The 15,352-nt window shown below is 40.1% G+C and overlaps 1 protein-coding gene across 37 annotated transcripts in view; it reads left to right on the forward strand.

Moving 5' to 3' along the window:
- Positions 1-15,352, forward strand: part of CAMK2D (calcium/calmodulin dependent protein kinase II delta) — a 121,791-nt gene that overhangs the window by 81,949 nt on the left and 24,490 nt on the right. For 15 of the 37 annotated variants that reach the window (XR_005256830.1, XR_005256831.1, XM_038135997.1 and 12 more), the window contains 8 exons: positions 1,344-1,446; positions 5,025-5,108; positions 6,129-6,223; positions 6,525-6,647; positions 7,316-7,399; positions 8,087-8,129; positions 11,877-11,914; positions 13,451-13,483. Coding sequence is in view for 35 of the 37 variants with exons in the window: in XM_038135997.1 (XP_037991925.1) it covers positions 1,344-1,446; positions 5,025-5,108; positions 6,129-6,223; positions 6,525-6,647; positions 7,316-7,399; positions 8,087-8,129; positions 11,877-11,914; positions 13,451-13,483 (603 nt within the window). In the remaining 2 variants the exon portion in view is untranslated. The remainder of the gene's footprint in view (positions 1-1,343; positions 1,447-5,024; positions 5,109-6,128; positions 6,224-6,524; positions 6,648-7,315; positions 7,400-8,086; positions 8,130-11,876; positions 11,915-13,450; positions 13,484-15,352) is intronic. The other 22 variants (XM_038136004.1, XM_038136015.1, XM_038136010.1 and 19 more) reach the window with 3 other exon arrangements.

Consider the following 15,352-nt stretch of genomic DNA (forward strand, 5'->3'; position numbering starts at 1 on the left):
TTTAATATTGTCTATGACACAGCGACAAAGGGATGAGTGAGAGAGCAGTGTTGGCAAATTGTTGAAAAGATGTTCCTTTGGTGAGAGGGGGAAAAAAACCACCTTTAGATTAAAGAGTTTGTCAGCCCGTTGTGGTGTTAATTAATAGAAGTATCACCATGACTGAGGTTTTACTTAGGCTCAAGCATATTTTGCTGGATACCTGACATGTATTAAAGATAGGCTTTGCTGAAAGAGGCTTATGCTCTTAATTGTTTCCAACTTCAGTACATGCGTGGGATTAGCTGCCATCGCATAAATAGTCTCTTGGAAGTGATATGATTGCTCCTGGCTTGAACCTGGAATACAAGTTGAAGAGTTTGCAGGATTGGGCCCCAGCACCAGCCCGGCTTGTCACAGACCACTGCAGAAATTGCTTCTGAGGAGTCACAGCAATACCCGTGGAAGTGAGGTTTTGTTATTCTGTAAACGTAGAACAAAACCTTTGTTAAAAACCACGGGGATTGGCAAGAAAATGCTTTGTGGGTCACAGTTCTCTGAAATAATCTGTTGATTTCTACAGTACTTTTTTAGTTGTGTTTTTAAAGCAAGCATTCATACAATAAGGTTGTCTCTGGGCAATTTACATTTGATGTATTTGCTAACTGGAGTTAAAAGGATTCATTATGAACAGTAGAATGAACACAATTGTATGTTCAAATCCTTTACCTTTAATTGTGTGAGTGTACCGTAGCATTTCATTTCAGATGTGACCAACACACCCTACAAAACAAAAGCAAGGTGGGAACTTTCACTAACTAACGTGGTTATTTGTACAAGTTCTCTGCAGGCACAAACGTGGGTGTGCTGGTTTTGCTGAAAGATTTGCAATGTAAATACACCTGCCCTCTAAATACAGTCACAGGGGTGTTATTGTTGGGACGTCATGCAAAACATTTCTGTTTGACAGTTGTAGATGCCCGATCCTGCAAACTCCATGGGCTAGACTAGTCATCAATGAGTCTCTGTCCTTTGGGAGTCTGCTGCCCCATTTTTCCAGTAACGAGCTCCTGGGAATCACTGACCTGCCTTGTCACACCAGCGAGTGTCACAGCTCCATATGCCCCTCCTGGCTCTCTTCTTCACACTGTCCTTAGTCTTGCTAAGAGCTTATGAAGGCTGGTTACAGGCCTGGTGGTTCTTTCCAGATAGGAACGGGAATTGCAAGTTTTGCAATTTCATGGAAAAAACTCATGGGTTTCTTCTCTTTTTCACTTCTCTAAGTATTTGTTCTTTTCCAGAGTACTGTCTAAAATGTATTTACTTATCTTTTTGTTTCAATTGTTTTCTCTCTCTGAATAAAGCCTGAGAACTTACTTCTAGCTAGCAAATCCAAGGGAGCGGCAGTCAAACTGGCAGACTTTGGATTGGCTATAGAAGTCCAGGGAGAACAACAGGCTTGGTTTGGTAAGTCAATGCCATTTTTTCCTCACCATTTATTCAGCATAGTGGTTAAGCCTCCCCAACTGCTCCGCTCTCACCCCAGAGTGGAGCGTGCAGCTTTTGTGACTCTTTGACCCTGGAAAACGTGGGTTTCCTGATTCCTAGCTTCTGCTACTTTCCATCAGCCTGTAAATTTGACCGAGGTGCACACAACCCCTTTTCTCCCACTTTCTCCTGAGTGACTAGAGGCAGAAAGTAGGAGTGTAGAACCTGGGGGGGAGACCAGTGGTTTCCCCTCAGATGACTGAGGAATAAGGCAGTAGAGTAATACTGCTGAGTGTACCTGCCCAGTCATCAGAACGTTTTGTCTGAACAGGTCCCTGTCAGCTGGAAACACCTGAAAAATGGATTCTGAAGCACTTTGGGATGTGACTTCAATGAAAGGGAAGATAGGAGGGATTGAGCACCTGAGGCTGTAGCCAGACACTAATTACACGTTACTTGTTACAGTTACTAGATGCCTCAAGGAGAACGGTGGGAAATGTGTAATACTGGTAATTTTAAACAATAGTGCATGTACAATTGTGATACATGTGTCTCACGTACCACCTTCTTTGAACAGATGTGAAGCATGGGGGAAATTTATTATAAATCCCAGGTGGAAAAACATACAGAATAAAATATTTATAGCAGCTGCCTATTCTCCCTTAGAGTAGCTAGAAAGTGCAGTTTGAAATGGAACAAAATGGTTGTAGGCTTGGAACAGAAGCAGAAAAGTTTTTCTGGACGGTGAGTTGGGAGATTGAGTGTTCACAGCTATAAGTACATGTAGATGCACAGGCAGTGCCATTGGACATATGTTGGCAGCTTTATAAGCCAGCCTGTTGTTTTAAATCCAGCCTTTTTATAAATGGATTTCAGTAATCCACAAAAGACAGAGGGGATTGCTCTTGCACATCAACAAACAGACCAGTACAAAAGGAGTGGAACAGAAACAAGGCAAAACACAAGTGGTTTGTTACAATGACAAAAGCATCAGGTAAAGAGGAAGCATCTCAAGAAAATTTCAGCAGATTGAAGTTGACTTCAGGAATATTTTCTGTACGTAGTGTACCTGCAAGTGATGCAGAGGAGGTTGTAATGCCCTGGAAAATCTTGCACTTTGGTTTTTTTTTTTTGTCATTTGGTTCTTGCGAAATGCTTGGTTTAGACTCATAGCATCATGAGGACTTGGGAGAAGGGAACAGAATGTCTTTAAAATATACATGTAAGGAGGAGTTATTAAGGTAATGAAAAGCAAGTAGTCTAAAGGGTGTCTTTCTTTTAAAAAAACTGTGTCAGTCAATAAGCTAAGTGGGTTCTGTACCTTTTCTGGAACTTGCTCTGCAGAACGTGTCCAGAGTGGTCCGAGTGCCTGCCTTCAGCTTTAGGACTGAATTAGCAGGGCAGAACATGAACTCCAGTGGACTGGGCATTTTGAACTTTTTCTCACTTTCTCTCATAAGATTTTTCTGCTTTCTGCTGGATTTTGCAGCACTTAGTGACTCATGGCGTGCTCTTGTTCTAATTATAGCTCTGCATCAGTATGCTCTTCTTTCTTTTTTCTTTTTTTTTTCTCCCTTTATTCTGGTGTAGTCCTCTGGTGTGGAGGTCTCTTTTCTGCTTCAACCATGGCTGTGCCTCGGCAGGAAACTGCCTTGAACTCTGTGTTTGAATACAAGGGAATACTTTCCTGGTTTGCATGTTTGCAAAACAAGCTTGTTCCTTGCCTATTTGTAGAAAGCCTTACAGGGTTTAGTTGAAACCTGCCACCCTCTTAGCAGGTGCTTCATGTACTGGGAAGGTGTCAGGCAGGTTGAGCTCAACAAAGCAGGGGTTTTGTCTTGGTCCACTGGACGCTTGGAGAAGTCATACAAGTTTAGGAGTACAAGGTGTTGCAATCTCTTCTGGGCACTGCACAGTCACAGTTTCCAGCTGTGTAAATTGCTTTAGCTAATGGAGTTACTACAAGCAGCAACACTTGTCTGAAATTACACACTTGTTTGGGGGTCCCTCTGAGCAGTTAGAAAATAACCTGATAAATGACAGTTACCTACTCCCTTGTGGTTTTGGTTTTTTTTAACTGAAATCAAGGCTGTGTACCCTTTTGTGTGTGCTGCTTTAGACCACTCAGAATATTGGGTAGAGACTATTTTACTAGAGCATGTAGTGACAGGACAAGTAGGAATCACTTCAAACTGAAAGAGAGTACGCTTAGATCAGATAATAGGAAAAAATTGTTCCCGGTGATTCTGGTGAGGCCCTGGCACAGGTTGTCCAGAGAAGATGTTGCTGCCCTATCTCTGAAGTGTCCAAGGCCAAGGACTGGGTTTGGAGCAACCTGATCTAGTGGAAGGTGTCCCTGCCCATGGCAGGAGGTTGGAACAAGATGATTTTCAAGATCCTTTCAATCCAAACCATTCTGTTGTTCTGTGTATTAAAACTGTACCAATTATTTCAGTTTAGATCTATTTTGTTTCTTCATTGAGAGATAAGGTTTAGTTAAGTACTGTACTTATTTTTGCTTTAGAGTTTATTTTCAAATCTTGCGTAGTAATGTTCATTGAGCTGTGGTTTTAAACTCAAGACAATTTAGCGTCCCCTTTAAAATGAGCACTGCACCCAAGAAGAGATACGAAACAGCACTCTATTTAAAGCTACTTAGAACATCTATTTTTCAGCTTCTCTAAGGAGCTTAAGATGTGTTTCCTGTGTGATAGTACTCCTTAACAATTCATATCAGGAGCCTGCAAAAAACAAGCTTATTTTTCATGACTATGTTTTAGCTCTTTTCTCAGTAGAATTTACAGAATATGTTCCTTCATTTCCTCCTCTCACTCCCAAGTAATTGGTGACTGCAGGGCAAAGGCTTCTTTTTTTCTGTAGCTGTACGCTTTATATATTCTCACCATTTCTCATGAGTTTTATGGAATCCGGGGTGGTTTCGCGCAAATGGCATGTGGTCCTTCATGAAAGGCACCAAATTCTCACCTCTCAGGAATTCCCAAGCATTTATTTTAGGCCAAGATGCCTGAAAGAGCAGGCATAGTCACTGAAATGGTGCAGACTGTTAATGGTTATTAAGTTTTTGTCTGTTACAGTGTCCTAAGAAAAGTAATGTTTATACCTACTTTTTGCAGTTCTGCTCAGAGAAGCAGCACTGCTGGTAATGAATAAAGGATGAAGAACATATAAATTTTAAAGGCCAGATTGCCTCAGAGATGCTTCCTGTAAACTTTTGTTAAGAGGTTTCCAGAAGTGGAATGACTTGGCAGAAATGAGTTCTGCAGTGGAAAGATCGGATTAGACGTAGCTGTGATTTTGTGCAACATACATCTACTTACATATAGGATACAGTAGCTGCCTCTCTGCTTTGAGTTGGTCCCCCATAATGTCAGCATTACCCTAGGTCATGTGCCATAAAAAACTGATGGGCAAATGCAGCAGTTGGTGTCCATGGCTTGGGAAATGTTGTCCTGGCTCTTGTGAGCTGAGATCAGAGTCCCATGCTTTTTTGCAGAGCACGTACAGGTTTTGACCAGAGTTGCCTTGCCTTTTGACAGGCTTTGCTGGTACTCCAGGATACCTTTCTCCAGAAGTGTTACGAAAAGATCCTTATGGAAAACCTGTGGATATGTGGGCATGTGGTAAGAAGTTGTTCTGAAAGTCATATTCAGTCCACTGTAAAGTGTCTTAAGGGTGAGAAATTATATCCAGAGTACGTTATATTGTACATTGGAAAATAGGTATTTAATAACATTCAATATTAATTTCTAGTAGAGGTCATTGGATTTTTTGTTACCCTACAAGCTTGTTTTTTTAAAAATTATTTACTAACTTCGGTTATCATGGCATTCTTGGCCATGTCTGCACAACACACTTTCAAAGAGTATTCAAAGAATAGCTGCAGGTGTATGATGCCTCATTAGTTAGTAAATACACCAGTTCATACTGTGAGCTGGACATTTAGTTTTGATTCACACGGAGTCTAAAATTTGGTCTGACCAATATACCCCATCTGCAGGTGTAAACCACAAAATTAAATGTTTTCTGAACTGGAGGACAAGAGCAATTGTATCATCCAGTTCTCAAAACTGCCTTCTGAGGCCCTGGCAAGTGGCAGCTGCCCAGCTGAGAACAGGGGCTGATTTCCTTATTTCACTTCTACCCACACTTAGTATGTGGTTGTATCTATGATACAACCTTTCCTTCAGTCAGAGGGAATCACCTCTGTCAGAGTAGCGGGTGGTCTTTTCAATTTCCTATTGACCAAATACAGAGAAATTTCAGTTTCCCAAATTTGCTTTGCATGAGAATAGTTACAAGACAGTCTTTCAGACACCAGTGTAAGCCGTGATGAAGCCGTAAGATGCATTTCCCTAGAGCATCCCAAATCATGGAATGTTATTTCTCCAGCTAGATAAACATTTCCAGAGTTCCTGATCTCATGTTGTCAAATGCTCATTTTTGCCCATATTTTCCATAAGAGGTTACCTTGTCAACCCCACTTCCACTGTTATCCCCAGTATGAAGGGGCAGTATTTCTCCCATCCCACTGGCTGGGATGATATTCATGAGCCTTTTATTTTATATAGTTGTTAGGTGCAAAATTCATTTCTGGAGTTTGGTTCTTGGAGGCCCTTAACACTGGTGTGAATTTTCTGCAGGAGTCATTCTGTACATCCTCCTGGTGGGATACCCTCCCTTCTGGGATGAAGACCAGCACAGGCTTTACCAGCAGATCAAGGCTGGTGCTTATGATGTATGTACCATACTCTGTCTGTTCAGTTGTTTGTAATTCTACCTCAAAGTGGGAGTTTCCTAGAGGGAGAAGTTAAGAACTGATGAGGTGGTGGCATATGAATTCTGCAACATCATCTAATCATGCCGTGTTAAACAGACAAGAGGCTGTTGGTCCTCAGATTGAGGTGGTTGGTAAATGATGAGGTCAAGGCAGAGCGTTATAATTTTTAAGCTCTTTTATGAATCCAGTAGTAGATCCTTAGGTAAATTTGTGTGAAGGTTGTACAAGACAATATACATATGTGTATTTTTTTATGAAGTTCCCCTCGCCAGAATGGGACACGGTGACTCCTGAAGCAAAAGACCTTATCAATAAAATGCTCACCATCAACCCAGCAAAACGTATCACAGCATCAGAAGCACTAAAGCATCCATGGATCTGTGTAAGTAATTTCCATGGGTTCAACATGATCACTTGGCAGACAAATCAGTTTATGGTTTGCTTCAGCACGTAGTGAGTGTGTTTAGAGGATAACTCCTGTTCTTGCTCATGCAGCTGTGTAACTATAAATTGTAAAATTATAATTACACAGATATGATCAATAGTGGTCTGTATTTATAGAGATCTCAGCTTGGGGCAAGATTTTTGCAAATTTATCTCCTTTGCCTTGACTGTGTTGTGTAGAATGTCCTCTGTGAAAATTAGAGTGTTATTTTAAATTCTCAATGAGAAGAAAGTGCGGGAAAATAACTTCGACTTGGATAATGCTTTACATCTTCATTTCCCTGAAATCATTCAGATAAGCATGAAATGTGCAGGCAGGGAATTACAGGACTTGAGACAAGTCAATTTGCAGGTAGCAGAAGCTGCCTGGCTGTTCCTGGATCCAGGACTTTGCTCCTGTTCTCAGTATATTCCACACCAAGATTTTTCAAGTGGACTTTACACACAGGGAAAAGGCTGAGGAAAAGGAGCACAATGGGTTAGTCAGACAAGGCAGAAATTAAAGGCCCAAGTTGGGGACCATGGGTTGTAATAGGTGTGGTGTAGAGTAAACATACTATAAACAGCTGGCTGGGTGCCTTAAAATAATTATTTTCTTCTTCTCAGCAACGTTCTACTGTTGCCTCTATGATGCACAGACAAGAGACTGTAGATTGCTTGAAGAAATTCAATGCAAGAAGAAAACTAAAGGTAAGAATGGAAACTTGTGCTTGTGTTCGGCGTGCAAAACAAATGGTCTCTGTGCAGAGTTTTTCTAAATATTATTCTTAAATGACCTATTGATAGAAGATCAGCTTTTGGCTTGAAGATCTTAAAATTTCCATGAAAGTGAATAGAATTTGGCTTTTCTTTTATAATTCAAACTATAATCATCCTCTGTATTTACACCCACTAAAGGTATGCTCTTGAAGGAAAATCCTAAAGGTTATTCTTCTGAATTATGCTTTGCTTTTTCTTGGCCAGACATGATAACTTTGCAGATGTACACTTTGCTAATGTGTACATTACAAATAAGCTCCTTTTCCTCCCTAAAAAAAAAAAGAATCTAAGAACAATAGTAAATTCTCTTTCATATTCTTCTATGTATTTTGAGTCATAACTGAGCTTCTGAATACGCCTGGCTTGTGCATTACATACTGACAGTTGGTAAATATTTGAGATATCAAGATTGCTGATAGGTGTGTAATTAAGATTAAATTACGATTTATGCACTCATGACATGGCATATGAGAGGTAGTGCGCAGATAATCCATTCTCTCAGGGTTAATTCAGTAATTAGTGTCATTTACTCGTGTATTTTCCTTTCTGTTGTGTTGTGTTGGCATTAGGAGTTTTACACAAGTGTGATGCTAATTTGAGAAATTTGTGTCTACACAGGGGGCCATTTTGACAACAATGCTGGCTACCAGAAATTTCTCAGGTATGTTCATTGAGCTCCAGATTGAAGCAGTCTTTATATTTTAATGTCTGTGAAGGCTGAGGTCTAATTAGGACTCATCCAGGAGCATCTAAATGTGATGTATGTCGTGTTATTTCCTGTGATGAAGCAAACAAGAATTTAATCTCTTTAGGCCAAAGAAATTCTGTTACAGGTGACAATCTGAATTTTCTGTAGAATTTGAGCTCCTTCCCTGTTACCTGTCAAAGACAGGCAGCATTTTCATGCCTGTTTTGGTGCAGGCAAATTGAAAGTTATGTATATAGCTCCACATGCACAAGTATCACCAAACAAGATTTAGAACTTAGATATTTTTATGTATGTGAAAAGCCATTCCAGGGTTCTGTTGCATCCTGTATTAAAAATACCATCAGTACACATTCATTTCTTTATTGCTTTGCTAAGGAGTCAGAACTGTAGTAACACGAGTCCCCGTTTTCTTTCTAATGCCCAGCAGTGCCTAGTAGGATGTAAGAAGAGTTGTTTCCTCCTCATGAAACAGTTTTGTCCTGATGACTCTGGAGATTTAGATCTTAGGCTAAACAAGCTCTAATAGCAAAAGCTAAAATTGCTCTTGGCAGAGTTAGAATTGTCCAAAGTAGTAGAATTGCCAGAATATTGATGCCGTGTTGAGTTTTTCATTTTGCCATTTGAGATTTCCAGTGAATAGTGAAATAGAAGACCAGATTTAAAAATCAGTAATTTTACATATCCTCCTACTCTGTCATGTAACTATTGGAGTGTAACATAAATTACTGTACAGACAAAAACATGATAGTGCTCTGGGCATGTTTTGAATAATAATAAGCCCTGACTCATCCAAAAAAATTACATAATCACAAACACAAGAACAACTTGTTCAATTTACATAGTACTTGAAATGCAATTTCTTTCTTAGTTAAGTTCCCTTCTTTAATACACACCCAAACACAGAGGACTGCATTCATCTAAGTTACCTTGAGTTAGTGTTTCATGAATTCCAGTGTCTGCCAATTAATTTAAAAGGTGGGGAGGCTGTAGGCTGCGCTTCTTGTAAAAATGAATTACTGTCCAATATCAAACAAACAAATCATTCCTCATCCCTTTTCATAACTGTCACTGTCTATATATGTAAGGATCAAATTCAGCTTCCACGAACGGAAAAAGCTGAAGCAGTTTTGAAACAGTATTTCAGCACGAAAAGCAAACAGGGTTTTTGGCTTTTTTTTGGTTTTTTCACCTGACATCTCTTGTTTTACACCACAGCCACGTGTGTTTTTCTTGATGGCATTTTATTTTTTTGGTTTCTTTATTCATTGTATTTCATTGCAGAACATGCTTATGAAAGTCATTTGTCCATAATGATGTGGTTATAAAAGTGTTTTACTTTCCTTTTTTTTTCTTCCTTTTATGTGGAATGTGTATTTCTTGTGAGGTAAGACCCTCAGCACGTGAAAGGAACATCTTTTTTCTCTTCTCAATCCAAGCTGCTGTTTGTCCTCAATCACTTTAATTTTTCCATGCTGTCACAAACCATTTGTTTCCAGTCTGCTTTCTGGCCTAGTAGCACTGCCTTAGGTTTTATTTTTAGCTCTTGCTTGTAGTTGCAAGAAATCTCTCATTGTGGGCCTAATTTAGAATATGCTGATTGCTTTGCTCCTGTATTAAATTCTTTAAATATTTGATTTGTATGAAGTATGTGTGATTAAAGAAAGATGAATCCAAACCCAGCAGAGTGGCACAACATGTCCCGTAACGTGCAGTGGTGCCTAGTGATCCATGCTGGGCACCTTCCGAGGGACGCAATAAATACTCGCTGTTATTGCTTGTGGTGCCCTCATTTTACTGCCTCTCATTTAACTGTTTACATGGAACGTGTAGTCCTTGTCAAACATCAAAAGAACTCAGAAGTTTTGTGCGTAAATTTGGCGAAAGGACCTGCAGCAGTCTATAAGAATTAATTTATGTTTTCCCATATTTTTGTAAGGGCTAAGGGTATAAAACAGGCTTTGAAAGCTATTGACTTCTGGGTTTTTTTGTCCTTAGGTTTCAGAAATATCTCTTTCCCTTTGCTTTCCCTAAATAAATTCCTGAAGGTAATGGAGTGCCCACAATATTTGTGGTAATGTAAAATCTAAGGCCCTCTTGCCTCAGGTCCTGAAAGCACACATTGCCACAGGGAGTGTCCAATCTCCAAAGTATGTGGAGAACAATTTGGTTTCAGTATTTATGTTCGTGTTTCTTTAAATAAAAACATGCAGTGGTACTGCTGCACAATACAGGCAAATTCATTTTTGTCCATATTAGCTGCAAGATGTGGCCGTGTGGGAGGTCTAATGGTAGTGTTGGCTGATGTCCATAGTTACTAAACTGCATTTGGAGGGCTGATATATTAGTGAAGTTAGAAACATCAACCTGGCCTCACTTCCCAGGGTTTATTTCATGTAAACAACACAATAATGGACATTAGTCATTTCTGTACAGTTGCTGAGGTGATTCTACATTTTCTGTGCTGTAAAATGAGCACTTAATGCAGATGTAGCTCAAAAGTAATCCACAATTACAAGAATTAGTTTTAAAGGTAAACCATATACTCAGTAACTCCAGTATCCTCGGCCAGTGTGAGCGGCCTTGGGCGTATGAGGTCCAAGTGATTTGGAGTTTTGGGGTTTTTTTAAGATAAGGATGCCAGTAATGATGGGAGCTCCATGTTGGGACTGTCTCCCCTATATATAGAACAGCAATTTCTTATGACCTGAGCTGTGGAACACTTTCTGATGGAAGATTGGGTCATAAACAATAATAAAACCCCAATAATGGCAGGCTTGTTGTGTAATTTATTATTCTTCAAGTCTTTGGCAGTGATTCATGAAGCATTTACGCTTTAGTGAATAGTTTATATGGATTTGGTAGGTCAGCCAGCATGTATTTCTGCTGTGGATGTTTTCAGGTTCAGAGCTGCGCTGTGCTTGTTCGCACGTTAGCCTTCCAAATTTAGTAAATCAGAATTATTTGATGCTGCTTTTAAGTGGTGGAATTTAAAGCCTGGCACGTGAGTAACATTATGGCAAATGAAATTTTGAAGAAATTTGATCAGTGTGCAACATGATTTGGAAAATAGCATGTTTTCTTCATTAGGAGCTGAAGCAAAGCCTAGAATTTGTTGTTATTGCCTCACAGGCAGCAACCCTCCGAAACAGCCCTTTGCTAGCAAATCGTCCTTCCTTTCTTCCTTGCAACTGTGCTGCCCTTTCACGCAAGGAGGCCGATGCTGTCATGGTGGGAAGTCCCCAGAGGGGCATTATGCATCTTGGTACCATCGTTGAGATAGCAGTGGGCTCTGCAGACACCTGGTCCAAGTCCCTGCCGTCAGAGCGATACCTTTTCACAGTCGTATCGAACTATCCCTATCATCCAATAGAAATATATCGCACTTGAGGAAATGGCTATAGCCAAAGCTGCTGCTTTTACACTCACCCTGCTTCCATTGCCTCTCTGCCACCCAAGGAGCTCTCTCCTTGTAGAAGTACAGCTTCAACCTACAGCTTTAGTCAATGGAAAAAGAGATGTTTGATAATCCTAAGGACCGGTGGTTTTCTGAGGATTTCATTCCCCATGCTCAGAGATAACAAAAGGAGGAAATAAAAGCTGAGAACATACCTGGAGCAGGGAGGCGCTGGGGGTTTGCTGCACAGCTGGGTGAGCTCAGGGGAACCACCTGACACTGAAATTCTTTGTCTCGTTTTACAGCAGCCAAGAGTTTACTGAAAAAGCCGGATGGAGTTAAGGTAGGTTAAACACCTGCTTTCAATTTCAAAGATATATTCTTAGTCTCCACCTGTCTGTGACTTCTGCCAGGTTTTAGAATTGATGATTGCTATATCTTTCCTTCATAGATTCTGCTAGTAAGTGCTTCTCACTGGCTATTTGGAGTGCTTCAAGTTAGTAGCTGAAGCTTAGAAAAGAAATAAAACAAGTACTTGAAAAGCCAGCATTAAGTAAGCAGAAGATAGAAAACTACAGGAGAAAATGCTTTTTCTTGCTTTTTTAATGAAGAATGATTATGTAATTAATGACTCAGAGTTATCAGTTAACTTGTAAATAACGGTTTGGTGGAGGGCTTTTTAGGCATCAGTGTTTATGTGCAGCTCTGTTGCCTCTTTGTTTCCCCTTGACTTTACATTCGATTTCGTGGAAGACCAAAAGTATACGGGTAGGCTTGGCTCCACATGAGGTGTGTTCTGCCAGATGTACTTGCTATATTTGGCAGAACTTGAGGGGTTTACTGTCTCAGATCAGCTCATCCTGACTAAGAGACCTTGCTAAGAAGGGAACATTTTGGCAGCTTTCGTACATGATTTAGAGCTCCTGTTCTCACGTCACCAGACCCTGCAGGAGGAGAGATACTTCACAAATCAAAGTTCTGCATAAATACTTCGGGGGGGAAAAAAAAAGGAAAAAAAAAGCCCACTCAGCAGAAAATGTATTTGGTTTTTTTTTTCTCAGAGGACTCTTAAAGACTAATATAATGCTTCAAGCTTTCCTTGTAAAATTCAAAAAGATAGTCTTCTGTGCTCTGTGTGTTTATTCAGAAGGGTGTCTTTGACCTGAATTTTAATTTTCTATTTAATCCTAATGTCTTACTTTAACAAAACTTTATAAATAGTTGCTTAAATACCAGATTCATGGTATATTTGTGCCTGCTGCCTGACAAATGCACTTGGCCAATCAAAAAATCCCAAGCCTGACTTACAAAGAAATGAGTACAGTACTATTGCATTGCTTCTCACTGCCAAGCAGTGGAGACCCCAGTCACATGGAGAAACACACATTTGGAGTAATTCTATCACTGCTGGAAAACCCTGACCATGTTTCATTGTGGCATAGATAAAATGTATGCACTCTCTCTGACCAGTTTTTCTTTTTAAATATCATTCCTCCTACAGGTCTACGATGCTGTTTGTTCTATTGCAATCTCGGTTATAATATGGGAAACAATTGTTGCCAAAATTTTGCCTAAATTTCACCTGTTGGGATTCAGTTCTTTGGTTTTCAGCACATATTATGTATCTGCTGTTAGTCTGCATGGTCATGGGGAGTAAATGTACATCTGGGGAAGTCTGGTTTTGTCATTGCTGTTGTTGAGATGCTGTTATTGAGATACTCTGTAGCATTTTTCCACCCCTTCCAACAGCTGTAGCTGTCTTTTTCATATTAAAAAAAAAAAAGCCAAAAGAGAAATATACTGTACTCCGTGCATTGATACTGCAAATCCAACCAGTCACGTTTTCTTCTTTTCCTTTCTCTCTGACTGGTCAATTCAGAAAAGGAAGTCCAGTTCGAGTGTTCAGATGATGGTGAGGATCTTTATCGACAGATTTTTTTTCCTCCTGTGAAACGTTCACACTTAGAAATCAAACAGTTGCATTTAGCTTTGTTAACTTACTGTGAGAACTGCAAGACTTTAAAGTACAGCCTTGTGAATTTTAAGCCTGCAGTTGCTATATGCCATCCACAGTGAATTGTTCAGCCATTCTTTCAAACAAGTCTTTACTTTTTTTTAACCTGGGGACATGAAAAGCCAAAAAAGTAGATGTAACATCAGCCAATGCAGCTGTTCTTAGTAAATAAGAATAGTAACAAAATAGTAATCTTGTAACAGCCTTCTCTTCGTTTTTAAAACCTCCTTATTTTAAAGCTAATAATATTAATACTGTAAAATGTAACACAAAACAAGTTGCACAGTGATATGGTACTGCATTCATTGAGTCACTGTAGCCCGAGATGCCATACTAAATGCTCAGGAGTAAAAAAGCCAAGTTCCCAGCCTTCCCACACTAGTTTCCCACCTAGCTTGCTCTGTAGCTCGGGGCTGTGTCCCAAGATGTCCCAGCTGACAGTCTCAGTAACTTTCCTTCCTCCTCAACCTACTCTCCGGTCTTGTGTTCATTTGGCCTCCGTGACCCCGCAGGGTAACTTCCTCTCTTGCTGTTCATGGTGGTTTTGAATGTGACCCTTGTTTGTGAGGATGGGCTCTGCCTGCTGCTGCTGCCAGCAGAGAGAAGCCAAAGGCCCTCATCCACACCTTTCAGTGGGAAGCCAACTCTCCTTGGGAAGCAAAAACTGCTGGTCAGGCGTGAGCAGCTGTGCAGTTATGTGGGTAAATCCTCTGTTCCTTGGGTTAATGCAGAATTCCAGTGACAGGAGCCGCAGGATCCAAAGGAGGGGCGCCGGGAAGGTGCAGTGTGGTTAATGCCAGGATCCCAAACCTGAAGTGTGCGTTAACTCTTTGTTCCACAAGTAACGTGTGAAAGGTAAAGCCCCAAGATACAGGCCTTATTTGGTAAAATATTTTCATATTCTCTGGAAAAAAAGGCCAATAATGATACTAGAGTTGTGCCCAGCTTGGAGTGCGTGTGTGTCTGTCCTGCACTACTGTCACACCTCAGAGAGTGACTTTTGGCGAGCGATGCAGCAATAAAACATTCTCCTTCACAATGAACAGAAGGACACTGGTTAAGCACAAATCAGCTTTGAAGGAACTGTTTCATATGACAATATTGTAATCCTTCTGGAGTGGTTTCCCTTTGCTGTTAAAAATACATGCAAGATGCACCATGGGTTCCTAGATTAATGTCTCTGTTCTATGAGAGAGAAAACATGTACAGCTTATTGCTGGTTTTTTGCAAAGTTTCAAAGAGTTTTACCAAGTTCTGTTTACATGGAAGAAATAACTGTATTTTAAATCACGTTCTCTCTCTCTTCCTGATGAGTGCTGGATTCTCAATATCTCACTGAAGAAGTTTTGAATAGGTTTCCTGCAGTTTTCAGCAGTAGCTATAATGAATATTGTTTATTTTCATAGGGCTTTCACCAAGGGAGTATGGACCAAAGCCTGCTCTCCTTACTCAGGCAAAATTGGAACTGAACTTGAACTAACCTGTTTTCCTTATATATTCAACCAAGAGCACTCATTTGGGATACCACTTGAGTTTTTGTATTAAGCTGCTACTGAATAGGACTGTATGAAATCTGGTGACATCTTCATTTTTTTCCTTATGTTTTTCCTTTATGTCTATTTGCTTTTTGCTAGGGTCTTTTTAATCTAGTCTCTCAATGACTACACTGCCACAAAAATATGAATCTGTAGTTATGCAACTCAATATGCGATTTTTGTCTTGCTTGGAAGGTTTAGTCTGCTGTCAAGAGCCTTGTTTGTGTTCCCA

Source organism: Motacilla alba, chromosome 4 (assembly GCF_015832195.1).
Source record: "Motacilla alba alba isolate MOTALB_02 chromosome 4, Motacilla_alba_V1.0_pri, whole genome shotgun sequence".
NCBI lineage: Eukaryota > Metazoa > Chordata > Aves > Passeriformes > Motacillidae > Motacilla > Motacilla alba.